Source organism: Moschus berezovskii, chromosome 23 (assembly GCF_049115385.1).
Source record: "Moschus berezovskii isolate FMDL1 chromosome 23, NW_MosBer_1.0, whole genome shotgun sequence".
Classification (NCBI taxonomy): Eukaryota; Metazoa; Chordata; class Mammalia; order Artiodactyla; family Moschidae; genus Moschus; species Moschus berezovskii.
In genome coordinates this window covers 44,547,199-44,561,104 of record NC_142482.1, presented here as the reverse complement: position 1 = coordinate 44,561,104, position 13,906 = coordinate 44,547,199, and the positions used below count along the sequence as shown (strand labels likewise).

The following is a 13,906-nucleotide window of genomic DNA, read 5'->3' as shown; positions in this document are numbered from 1 at the left end:
CGAAAATGCCCCAGAAACTGTAAAACATTATATAGACGCTCCGTATTTTTTCATATTTAATGATTACTAGTTAATAGAAGTAATCAACACCGTACGCGCCGACCAGACCACTGCAAAGGCCCAAGGGTCGAACCTAGGTTAGACAGTTCAACTCACGCAGGGACGCGCGCCCCACCTACTTACACCTGTAAAGTACTCACACAGGTGCAGAAGGCAAAGCGCTGATTGGCCGAGCGACACGGGACGCGCACGGAGGCCCCTTCGGAGCATGCGCGGGAAATCAGACGCAGGCGCGGCGCGCCCGGCGCATGCTCAGTGTGCCTCGGTCGCAGCTTGGGCGCCGGCGCGGGGTCGCGAAGTGCCGGCCGCCGCGCCACTGTCCGGCATGAAGGGCTGGGGTCTCGCAGCGCCCTCCTCCTCGCTCCAGCGCCATGGAATGCCTGCGGAGCCTGGCCCAGCTCCTGCCCCGCGCGGTGGGGCTGCCCCGGCGCACCCTGTGCGCTCTGGCCTTGGGCCTGCCCCCCGGCACTCGCCCCGTCGTCGCCTACGGCCGCGCGACCGAATTGCTCGGAAGGAGGCGGGCCGCGCCGCTCTGCGGGCCCCGCCGGCTCCCCGTGCCAGGTACCGCTCTCCCCGCCTTGCAGGCCCGGGACGCCGGGCTTGCGGTGACCCCAGGGCCCGACCCGACCGCCCGAGCCCACGTGGCTGTGGCTCCCCACCCCGCGGCCTGCTCCCTCCTCGGTCTCCGGGTCGGCCCCTGGGCACCGAGGTCCTGCCCTCTTGCCCAGGTCTGCGGGCGGAGCTGTGTCCACCAGCTCCGAGCTCGACTGAGCACCGCCCCCTCGGCCCTGCTAGAGTCCCGCCAGGCCTCTGTCCTCCCCACCGGTCCGGCTGCAAACAGGGCTGAGTGCGCTCGAGAGAAGGTTTTTAAGAGTTTCGCTCCCATCCATCATGATAGTGCTGAAACCAAAATTAGGCTTATCTACCTGGAATGTTTTTTATATTTATTCTCTGTCTCTCACATTTAGACATTAGTCCAGTTGCTCAGGAAAGGGATAGTGAGGCTGAAGACTTAAGAAATTGCTTCTGAGAAAGATCTGACTTTTCTTCAAGTACTGTGTAACCAGATAGAAGAGGATGGAGGTAGAAGTCTGAGTTATTTTTTTATCCCCTAAATGATAAACCACGATGCTGCCTTGACATTTTCAGAAATGTCACAATGTGGGTGCTAATACCGCTCAAAACCTCAACGCGTGTATGGCTTCTGAAAAATGTTCTCAAACACGTTTTCTCCATTGTACTCTCAAAACGCTTCCAAAGTAGCTCACTATCTCCACCTGCTTCCTCATACTCATTAGGAGAGTCTTTCCAAATTGGATTACATTTCATATTCCCTTCCTTTCGTAACTGCCTGGGAAGCCAGGCTCAGCCGATCTAACCTTTTAGGACAAGCATTGAGGTTCAGAATCTCCCTCTGATACCTTAGGGTGAACTATGTCAGATTCATGATCTCTGAAGAAGATTTAGCTTTGGGACCAGAGACCAGATTTGACCACTCAGGGCTCTCGTGTGGCGGAGTTTTATTAAAGTGAAAAAGGGACAGAGAAAACTTCTGACATAGACATCAGAAAGGGGCGGAGAGTGCCCAACTTGCTAGTCTTAGCAAGGGAGCTGTATACTGTTTTAATTAATTATTACAGTAAATCAAAAGAATGTCTCAAGGTTGCAAAGATCTTACAGACCCACTCCCACAATTTATATTTTAACATAACAGGATTCAGTTCAGTTCAGTTACTCAGTCATGTCTGGCTCTTTGGGACCCCATGGACTGCAACACACCAGGCTTTCTTGTCTATCACCAACTCCCGGAGCTTACTCAGACTCATGTCCATTGAGTCAGTGATGCCATCCAACCATCTCATCCTCTGTCGTCCCCTTCTCCTGCCTTCAGTCTTTTCAGATGAGGGTCTTTTCAAATGAGTCAGTTCTTCACATCAAAGGTGGCCGAAGTATTGGCGTTTCAGCTTCAGTATTAGTCGTTCCAATGAATATTCAGGACTGATTTCCTTTAGGATAGAGTGGTTGGAATAACAGGATTAGAACTTAATGATAGAAAGATCTTACCAGGCCCACTTCCATAATATAGGTTTTAAGATAACAGTATTAGTCAGAAGGTTTTCAGGAAGGAGAAACTGTCCTCATGCAGGATATGTTTTTGTTATGTAATCCTTAGTACAGAATTTAAACTGAGTTGTTTTGTTTTGTAATCATCAGTTCCAGGCTTAAAGAAAAAAACATGTGACTAAGACTAAGGAATGTAGAGAAAAAAAGACCTTTGTCCTTTCCTCCTCCTTGAGAACTCCAGACCCCTAGCTCCTCTTCAGGAGCCCCAGACCCCTGTCTCCTCCTTGGGGACCCCGGACTTCTTATCAGTCTCCCTAGAAATTGACTCTCTCACCTCCAAGTAACACTTTATCTAACTTGTGACTTATTAGCAAATGCTGATTTGTAGCACTGTAACTTTTATTCAACTGACCCTCATAAGGTGGTCTGTACAGGGGAACCAACAAACCTCAGATGGTAACAAATTATGTTTTTGAATGTATAGGAAAGAATAAGATCAGAAATGAGAATATAGCTTCATATTCTATGGATAGGAATTCTGCCCGTGCTTCTTGTGTTTAGTACTGTGAACAGGGTCCTTTCTCAGGCATTAAATTTACTTGGTTATACTTGAGAGCTTTTTTTCAACTTAGTCTAATCACATTTTCAAGTAAAGATTTGCCTTTATTCCAGTTCACTGGGGTCTTTATTCCAGTGCAGTGAAATATTTCATAAGTATTCATTCTAAAGTGTATCAGTGGATGTAGAAAACGGACTGGTGAAAATACTGGGTAAGGAGAGGGTGGGATGAATGGAGAGAGCAGCATTGACATATACACACCATGTGTAAAATGGATAGTTAGTGGCAAGCTGCTGTATAACACAGGGATATGGTGGGACGGGGTCAGGGAGGCTCAGGAGGGAACGGATGTATATGTACACATAGCTGATTCACCTACAGCAGAAACCAACACAACATTGTGAAGCAGTTATACTCCCATTTTTAAAAATAATTTAAAAAGTGTATCAGTGGGAAAGAAATTAAATAGAGTTAAAATCTGTAGGCTTCATAATTTATAGGTTAATCAAATAGTCCTGATATTTGGAATGCTGAGAGGTCAGGTAGTTCTTGGAATGTATGTTTTCTAAACTATGTCTTCCAGTGTAACTTTCACTAAGAACCTTTCTACATTGTATGAAAAGGAATAGGCGTTTTACTTTAATCTCAGAACATCGTTACACATTTGATGTCCGACTACAAGATATAATAATTAGAAAGGAAAAGAGGTGGTTGGAATCCATAAATTATTCTAATGCCCCACCTAAACTATTACTTTTAAAAACCATGTTTTGCCAAACCTAACATAATCCCCTGTAAATGTTAAAAGTGTTTCTTATTTTCCCTCTGGGAAAAAAATTCAAAACATAGTGAAATAGTTTGAAGACCTCTATAAACTATGAGAGTTGTATCTTAGCTATATGTGAGAACCAATCATATGCTCACAAGGAATTCTCTAATTCATTCTTCAGGTGAAATTTACCGGAATAGAACTTCAGATGTGTCTCAAGCCACTTTAGCCAGTGTGTCCCCAGTGTTTACAGTGGTGAGTATGTGTGGTCCGTTTGATGACTTACAGAGAGTAAGTACATGCTTATTAAGTTAACCAGGCTGGACTGATCAGCCATGATACTACTTACTTAGTTTTATCATGTATAAGTCATTGTCTTTTGTTTAGCCAGTGGCTTGAGTGCCAGCTAGATTTGCTGCACAGCACTCTTGAGTCTTTGCTAATATCTGCAGAGCTTGTCTTAGTACTAGAACAGTTGGCTCAAATCACAATTGAGAGCTTCCTAGTTGAATACTCAAGATTTCTCCAGAAATCTATTCAGAAGTCCTTGAAGGCTATTAGCCACAAAATGGCTTGAACCTGTGCTATGCAACATAAGACATGCAGAAGCATTTTGAAGGCAGCACAGGGTATTACTTAAAACTGCAAGCTTTGTTGGGTCTTGATCTCTGCAACATTCTCTGAAATGGTTCAGAGAAAAAAAAGTTGAATACAACAACATAAACGGTGTGTATCACACACACATATTTAGAGAGAGAAAAATAAGGCCATTGGGGCACATATTAACAGAGGAAAACTCTAGGTCAAGGTTACATGGAAATTGGTTGTAATATTCTTGTAACATTTTTGTAGGCTTTTAATTTTTTAAATCTTAATTTTTAGAGAAAGTGCTTGCTCTGAACCAGAGTTTATAAATTCAGATCTCAATTCTGTCTCTTACTAACTGGATGGACTTGGACAAGTTACGATAATATCTTTGTGCCTTGGTTTTCTCATCTGTAAACTAGGAGTAATAGTACCTATCTTGTATAATTGTGAGATTTAAATTAGCTCAAATATGTAAAACCCTTAGAAATAATACCTCACACATGATAAGCATTCAGTGTATATATTATATATCATCATTATTATTTAGGCTTTTTAACATAGCTTTTCTTTATGAGCTATACAGAACAAGATAACTCCCAGAACAATGGAGAAGTTGTCACTATTACTCACTGTTCTGGGAGAGTTAGCCAGTTTAATTAAACAGTACAAAGTCAGATGTTAAATATTGAAAGAAGGTTCTTTGCAGGTGAAATCATTGTCTACCAAGAACATATAAGAAAATCAGTTGATGCTATTTGAAATAATGTGAGTTCCTTTACAAGGTAAACATTTTTTAAAAAATCAGTTTGTATGATCTCATTTTTTTTTATGAAAAAAATCCCATTAAAATGATACAGATAAATACGGAGATGCAGAAATTTTCACCATACATTGTTAAGTTGAAAGTAGAGGAGAGACTGCAAAGACGTGTATGTAGCATGAATGTTTTTAGTAAGAATAAGTCTGGAAGGACATTTAGTAAAATGTTAGTATGGTTTTTTCTCAAATCTGACCAAATAATTTTATTTGCAAATTTTCTGCAGCAGATGTATGTATTTGAAATAAGCTTAAGGAGGAAAGCTAGTATATATTACACAAAACAGAAGTTCCCTTTATGTAGGTTTCTCTTTAACTCTGATGTTTTATGGTGCTTATATATTCCTATTGATGTTACCTTTGCTCACAGGAAGCAAGCTGAAATATACTATGCAGTTTTATTGTGGTATTATTAACATAGCATGTGTATTTAGGACTTGTACCTCAACTATATCTTAAGAGTGTGTCTTCTGAAAATACGTATTTAAATAGTAATTAATGCAGCCCAACACATAGGGATTCATTTAACATTATTTTGACATCTTCAGACTTGACTTATGGACAAGTATTACGGGAAAACGTTCCCTCTGCTTTATAGGAAGTAAGTACAGTTTCTGCATTGTGTCCTCTCTGCACTGTCAGAAGAGGTCTTTTCTATAAATGTTTAATGATTCTGCAGCACCAACCAGACAGACCTTGTAGCATCCCACAGATATTAATACTTAGATTCCCAAGATAAGCCACATTTGCTCCCAGTCTATTCAGAAGGCAAAAGGATAGGAAATTCACAAGGGCAGTATTTGGTGTTTTCTCTTCGAAAGAAGTCCTTCCAGCCATCCAGGGACTCTTGTGGCCCCCTATGTGAAGCTCAGGTACAGGGAGAGGACATTCTCAAAGGTGGGTGCAAGATTCACCTTGACTTAGACCCTGAGGCACTCTAGCGCCAGTATCTCTTGTCACCATCCCAGAGGCATATCCCAGACTCCTTCAAGGAGCAGTCAGTTACAAGAGCCACTGTCCTTGGGAAAGGCAGAACTGTGGCTCCCCGCCAGGTGTCATAATCCATTCTCAGTCTTCCAAGTGCAGCCCGTCGTGCAGTGATTGGGCATTTTTACCATAAACTATATAGCCTACTAACACAACTGACACTCCTTTATCAGATCTTCTGAGGAACCAAGTTAGATAGTTAATCCAAGGTCAGATTTGTCCTGGCAAAGGAAAGGGACTTTGTTTTAATCCTGAACTCCTAACCGAATTTAACTTAAGAACAGCAGATATGGTTTATATCTTCATTATTTTAGAGTTCATAATACCATAATTCATAATACCATATGATATGATACCACAAATCATGTGCTGATTTGGGAGAAAATAATGCTTTTATTATCTGTCTCCAGACAAAATTTGACAAAGAAGGAAAGGTGACTTCTTTTGGTGAGTGTCTGTAATTTTCTTTTAAATCAACCCACTGGAAGTAAAGAAACTATTATATTTTGAGTAGAATATTGTTTGCATATATGGATGTGTTGAAGATGATCTTTCTTAAGCATTTGTCCGTTAGCCCTAATTACTGGCAGCATTTGACCTGTACTGTAATTTTGGGGGGTTGGGGGGGGGGTTAGAAGCCACTCACTCTAACAGAATGTTAAAGGAAGAGTGTTGGCTGCTGTGCAGCCAAGAGAGAAACACCTTTCCCTTTTGTTTCTCTTCCTTAGTCTCCCTTTCACTGCCCTCGTCCTCATGTTCATCTCCTGTGCCATGTTGAAGGCAGAATCAAGTAACACCACTGCCATTGCAGTTGCAGTGGGTGACAGCGGACAGGAGGAACAGGGCACTGGATGGTAGTCATTGAAACTCTGCCAACGATGGCTCTTGTGGAGGGTTACTTTTTAAAATGAAACTCAGCATTACTTTACTGTCTGACCTCAGGTGCAGGTTTCAGGTCTCCCTGTCCTTCCCACCCTCTAGTCCTGTTCCTGCTATTGCTGAGATCCTAGTGGGGTATATTGGGTATTTTTTGACTCAGTATCGCCTCAAAAGGTTTTTCTACTTAGAGCTCTATCACAGGTGTGAAGCTGTGAAGAATAGATGCTCCCATTATCAGCATGATTTCTTGAGTTTCTTCATCTGTTTTGATTTTTCTTGGGTGATAAATTTAGTTTTCAGGTAGGAGAACTAGTGATTTTATTTTCTCATTTTGTATTACTCTAAGAACAAAGACAATTGGACCATCTGTTCGTAGATTTAAAATGCTGAACTTAATAATATAGTAAGGAAAAAATAGAAAGTGTAGTTCTGTACAGTTCATATTTAAAAATCCATGCATCTGGAGCTCGGAATTGTTACTGTAAGTTCTAATGATGTAGAACTATGGTTTTTATACTGGTCCCAAGGGGTTTCTCTCAGTGCAGAGAAATTTTATGAACTATGGTTAGAGAAGAAAAGAAAAATTAGTTTGACCAGATTTAGCCTGAATATGTTTTTGAGGTATAAATGGGTTTTTTATTACTTAGCCATTAAAAAGAATGAAATAATGGCATTTGCAGCAACATGGATGGATATAGAGATTGTCATACTAGTGAAGTAAGTCAGGCAGAAAAGGAGAATTATCGTGTGATATCCTTTATATGTAAACTCTAAAAAGAAATGATACAAATGAACTTACAAAATAGAGACTCACAGACTTAAAGAACAAACTTATGGTTGTAGGGAGTGGGGAGAGTCAGGGGGAAGGGATAATTAGGGAGTTTGGGATGGACATGTACACACTGCTATATTTAAAATGGATAACCAACAAGGACCCACCATATAGCATATGGAACTCTGTTCAATGTTATGTGGCAGCCTGGATGAGAGGGGAGTTTGGGGAAGAATGGATACATGTGTATCTATATGGCTGAGTTCCTTAGCTCTTCACCTGAAATTGTCACAACATTGTTAATCGGCTATACCCCAATATAAAATTAAAAGTTAAAGTGCAGTGGCATAAATTGCAAAAAAAGCAAAAAGACCCATTTTAGCTCTTGTTTCTGGTAGTAATAGAAGATTATCTCAATAGTGTTGGGAGGGGTACTCTGATATAAAAATCTAAACTTTTTGGTTTATAAGTTTACTCACTCTTTTTATTGAACACATTTCTTTTTTAGAAAGGAAGAAAACTGACTTATATCAAGAATTAGGTCTTCAAGCCAGAGATTTGAGGTTTCAGCATTTAATGAGCATCACAACCAGAAACAATAGGATTATCATGCGGATGGAGGTAAAGGATTTTATTTCATTTACATTTCTCCCCTGCAATCTTAAAGTTCCTTCCTTACTATCTTGATCAGTAGTTTAAAAGTAATTTTGTAATAAAAAAATAGATGTGTGAAACTATTTTATAATATAACATGTTGTTAGGAGTAGAACTCATTTTATGTGAATTGTATACCTATGCTCAGCAGGTGTAGCACTGCTGTGTTAATAATGGAAAAGGTCTGACTGCGGTCTCCTTTCTCACTGTTTGAATTTAGTCTCTAGTTTCTGAAATAAGAGAAAGATTCTTCATTTATAATAGACTTTTTCACTCATATACAGGATATATGTAATTGCATTGTAACTTCAGCTACTAAGAATATATTCTGGTTTTTGAAATAGCCTAGAAGTAGCCTTTATATTTTATCATCTTTTGTTTTTTAAATATTTATTTATTTGACTGTGCTGGATGTTAGTTGCTGCATGTGGGATCTAGTTCCCTGACCCAGGATTGAACTGGGGACCCCTGCATTGGGAGCACAGAATCTTAGCCACTGGACCACCAGGAAAGTCCCTAAAGTTTATAACTAGCATCTTTCAAAGCTTTTTAAAAAGTACCTCTTTAATAGAGAAGTATGTGATAAACTATTTTATAATACCACGTTAGGAGTAGAACTCATTTTACATGGATTATAGATCGTTAATTATCGCATCTAATTGGTATGTGTATAGATAGTCACTGTATAATTTTTAAACTTTTCTGAATAAAAATGTTCATATTATAGTTGACCTTTGAGCCTCATGGGGGTGGGGGCACCGAACCTCCAAGCAGTAAAAATACATGTATATGTTAGAGTTCCTCCATACCTGCTGTCCTCAGATTTAGCCACCACAGATCGTGTATTTGTATGGTGTTTACTACCGAAAAACATCTGCATGTAAAGTGACCCAAACACAGAATATGTTAGCCTTTCTCTTCAGAATAAATTTTTAACTTCATATTGTTCTAAATTAGAGCACTAAGGCTACATTTTATCTTTATGATTTCAAATTAGCTTAGTATGTTTTGGTGATGTTTTAAAAAGGAAACTTTCCCACTTTAGCCAAACCAATCATGATTAAATCTTTTCTAAAAGTCTGACGAATGCTTTGACTTTTAAAAAGACCTTCTCATGTTTCCTTTGTTCTCTATATTTCTCTTGATTACCCTGGAAATCCTAGTAAATACATAATTTGTTTAATTCTAGTTCTGTTGAGAGTTAGAGGTATTAAGACTTGCATTTATTTTAGGCTTCCTTTCTTTTAAAAAAAGCCTTGGTTTTTTGTTTTTGTTGATTTGTTTTTGAAAAACCAAATGAACAGTGATTTGGTTTAGGCTTAGTCCAATGCTAAGTACTGGGACTTCCCTGGTGATCCAGTTGCTAAGATTCCTTGCTCCCAGTGCAGGGACCCTGGGTTCGATCCCTGGTCAGGGAACTAGATCCCATGTGCTGCAGCTCAGACTCGGTGCAGCCAAATAAATAAATAGTTTTTAAAAATTAAGAGTATTAAATCCTAAATATTTTATGAATGTTACTTTCTCCCTACAACTCTACAACTTACATCTATGCCTGTGTACAGGCAGATATGTGTGCATGTGTGTGTGTATATATATATATATATTTTTTTTTTTTAACAGTATTTGAAAGCTGTGATAACTCCGGAGTGTCTTCTGATACTAGATTACCGTAATTTAAATTTGGAGCAGTGGCTTTTCCGGGAACTCCCTTCACAGTTGGCTGGAGAGGGTCAACTTGTCACATACCCTTTACCTTTTGAGTTTAGAGCTATAGAAGCACTCTTGCAATATCGGGTAAGCCTGTGTTTGTCTAGCTTCTTGAATGTTTTCTGATTTTACAGTGCTATTGAGGAGGAAGACACTTTGGTTTTTTCTTTTTTTGGCTGTTCTGGGTCTTCGTTGCTCTGTGGGCTTTTCTCCAGTTGTAGCAAGTGGGGCCTTCTCTCTAGCTGTTACACAGGCTTCTAATTGCCGTGGCTTCTCTTGTTGCTCAGGGTTTCCCACGTGGCTCAGATGGTGAGGAATCTGCCTGCAATGCAGGAGACTGGGATTCGATCCCTGGGTCGGGAAGATCCCCTGGAGAAGGAAATGGCTATCCACTCCAGTATTCTTGCCTAGGAAATCCTATGGACAGAGGAGTCTGGTGGGCTACAGTCTGTGGGATCACAGAGTCGGACATGACTTAGCCACTAAACAACAACTCTTGTTTCTAGCACAGGCTCCAGGGTGCTAGGGCTTCAGTATCAGTAACTGTGACTCCTGGGCTCAGCAGTTGTGACTCCTGGGCTCAGTAACTGTGACTCCTGGGCTCAGTAGTTGTGACTCTTGGGCTCTAGAGAACGGGCTCAGCAGTTGTGACTCCTGGGCTCAGTAACTGTGACTCCTGGGCTCTAGAGAACGGGCTCAGTAGTTGTGGTGCATAGGCTGAGTTGCCCCACGGCTTGTAGGATCTTCCCAGATCTGAGGTCGAACCCGTGTCTGCTGCATTGGCAGGTGGATTCTTTACGATTGAGCTGCCAGGGAAACACTGGTATTGTTTTAATGGCACTTGCCGTAACCACACCCTCCACCCAAATAGAAACATCTCAGGGTCTTATATGCAGAAAGTACTTCTTAAACTTTGTGACTGAAATAGATCTAAAGTCTCTAGGTACAGTACACAGAGTCTCTTTAACAGTCATGTTATGACTTATGACATTCAGTGAAACACATCTCAGGTTGTCTATCCTGATGTCCTATTCAGGGATGCTAATTCTAAATACTTATCTTAAATATATAAATGAACATACCGAAAGGTTTTAGTTGTATGCCATTTTATTCTCTAACTAAATTGCATGTTGGGTAACTGCTTACACGTGATACAAGTGAAGTGAAGTCACTCAGGCGTGTCCGACTCTTTGTGACACCTTGGACTGTAGCCCACAAGGCTCCATCCATGGAATTTTCTAGGCAAGAATACTGGACTGGGTTGCCATTTCCTTCTCCAGGGGATCTTCCCGACCTAGGGATCGAACCCGGGTCTCCCACATTGCGGGCAGATGCTTTACTATCTGAGCCACCAGGGAAGCCCTACACATGATAAGTATCATACAAATATTTCATCAGATCATTCTGATACTTACCAACCATTCTTTGATTTGTTTGTACAATCTTTTGTCTGAGGTAGCTAAATGATGCCTCTGTTAGAGACCTAGTTTGACATAGGAGTCATGTACACTTCTCACAGCTTGTGTTAAATTGATAATCACTGAGGGTCTGGGGATCCTGTCAAGCTCTGAACAAGGATGGTCACTGCTTTCTTGGCCGTGACAAATCTCTCATCATCTATTCCCCCATCAATCAGGATAGTACTGTTCAGGACCTGGCTACAAGCAAGAGCCAGTGCCATGAGCATCCTAACTGGAGTAGGAGAAGAAGAGGGGAGAGTACAGGGGGCATGAGGTGGGTGGGGCTGGCACCCTTCTCTGTCTGCCTTGCTCTATTGAGGTAGTAGGAGATGGCTCCATTCCTTACAGGGGTCAGTAAGGCAATAGCACCAGCTAGTACCAGCCAATGAGATGGTGGCTAGGTGAAGCCCACTCACTAAGCCGGGAAATAATAGAAGGAAAGAAATGAAGAAACATGAACAGTGGTCAGTGGTGAAGCTACACAGACTGAATCAGCTCTCAGGAGCTCATGCTGGGGTACAGAGTGTGTTGGAATTTACACTATTAATTTCACTACTTAATTCAGCTCCTGTTATGCTGTGTACTCACAGTTATTGGAAGGATTTTAATATTTTAGCAGCTAGTATAGCTATATCATGGAGAAGGGCAACCCACTCCACTATTCTTGCCTGGAAGATCCCATAGACAGAGGGCTATGGTCCATAGGGTTGCCAAGAGTCTAACACAGCTGAAGCGACTTAGCATGCATGTAAACATATCTGTATCAATGCATACCTGCTGATTAATCCTGCCGTGCTTATATTAACATGAATAATATATGTACATTTGACTTTTCAACTTTATTTTTCAAAGTTTAAGATATGTTTTGTTTTTTAAAAGAGCTTTTTTATTTTTTCCAAAAGAACTTTGTTCATAGGAATTTTGAACTATATCCTATTCGATTACAAAGAACATCGGTATTGTTTACCAGATGCGAAGTTTGTTTTAACCACGGAATGACAGCTTTTCTTTTCATCAGTCTTCCATTCCCTTCATACTTAGTGTCTCTAGGGGGAGGACTCTTAATTAATTAATTAATTTCCTGTCAACCAAATGGAAGCCTGACAACAACATTATGCATGATTATCTTTTAACCTAGGAGATCTAGTTTTTTAATCATCTGGGATAGGCATTCCAACAGTAACCATGTTCTGAAATGTTACCAACCTTCCTAGCTATTTTCTATTTCTGTATTTAATCAGAGGATTCACTGACCCTGAGTATTCTAAAAAGATTGTTTTAATTCTTATGAAAGGTCATGTTGTTATCTAGATCAACACCCTTCAGGGGAAACTTAGCATCTTACAACCACTGATCCTTGAGACATTGGACGCGTTAGTGGATCCCAAACATTCTTCCGTAGACAGAAGCAAACTGCACATCTTGCTACAAAATGGCAAAAGGTAAATATGGGTGATTTACCAAGTTTGGAATTAGACACAAATGTCTTAAACTTTTCTTTCAGTAGTCTTAAGAGTGAAATGATTAATGTAATTCAAGTCCAAAATTAGTGTAATTATTAACTATCTTAAAAATACCAGCTAGTCTTGCAAATGGTAATGGTTTTATTTACTTTGAAACTTACTCTCAATGCCTTCATTGCCATATCTTGTTTTCCTTATTCTTAAAAATCTGTCTTTCATAACTTTTAAGTAGGAACGTAGCCTAGGTGGGAAGTTGAGCTAAAGGGGGCACACAGACTAATGTTTATTGAAAAGCTGTTTTCAATAAAATGCTGTATCAGTCTCATAATTTTATATGTGTGATCTCGTCTCAGCCTGTCATCAGTCCTGTTGACATGGTCCTCATTTTGAAGATAAGAAAATCGAGGTCTAAGTAACTTGTCTAAACTTTAACAGCTACTAAATGACAGATCTATATTCAAATCATACTTTTTTCCCCTCGAAAGTTCATGAGGTTTTTGTTTGCTTGTTGATCATAATGCATTCCAGAATTTAATGTATTAATTTGTATTACAGATTGAATGATCAGTCCCTCAGGATTTGTATCCCCTAAAATACCTTCGAGTTAACAGTTAAAATTCCTGAGTCAGTTTTTTGTCCAAAAATGTTAGGATGTTCTTATCAAATAAAAGTAAATGGTCTCTTCTTGTATTATCACTGCCATAATTAAGAATAAAAGTAAATTTCTTGGCCCAAAAGTTTACATCATAGTGATTGTATGTTTCTGAGATAAATAACATATGCTGAAAATTATATCGTTTAATTTTATCACCTAATATTGGGAATTGATTCTCAAACTGCATAGAAAATACCAAAAAAAATTTATAAGTCAGTGTTTATCATGAATGGATAAGGGAGTCTGCTTGATAAGACATTAGAAAGGCACTACTCCTGTAGGGAAATTTTTTACCGGTTTATGTTATTGATCATTTCTATACAATTATTCTTACAGCCTGTCAGAGTTAGAAACAGATATTAAAATCTTCAAAGAGTCCATTTTAGAGATCTTGGATGAAGAAGAGCTGCTGGAAGAGCTCTGTCTGACAAAGTGGAGTGACCCACAAGTCTTGTAAGTGAACAGTGATGCTT

General features: G+C 40.0%; 1 protein-coding gene across 1 annotated transcript in view; it reads left to right on the top strand.

The window, feature by feature from the left end:
* The first annotated feature begins 305 nt into the window (after window positions 1–305).
* MRS2 (magnesium transporter MRS2) overlaps window positions 306–13,906 on the top strand; it is a 36,797-nt gene continuing 23,196 nt past the window's right edge. The window contains exons 1-7 of the mRNA XM_055406187.2: window positions 306–621; window positions 3,634–3,707; window positions 6,254–6,290; window positions 8,003–8,115; window positions 9,769–9,942; window positions 12,627–12,757; window positions 13,770–13,886. Of these exons, the coding sequence (XP_055262162.2) occupies window positions 432–621; window positions 3,634–3,707; window positions 6,254–6,290; window positions 8,003–8,115; window positions 9,769–9,942; window positions 12,627–12,757; window positions 13,770–13,886 (836 nt within the window). The 5' untranslated portion in view covers window positions 306–431. The remainder of the gene's footprint in view (window positions 622–3,633; window positions 3,708–6,253; window positions 6,291–8,002; window positions 8,116–9,768; window positions 9,943–12,626; window positions 12,758–13,769; window positions 13,887–13,906) is intronic.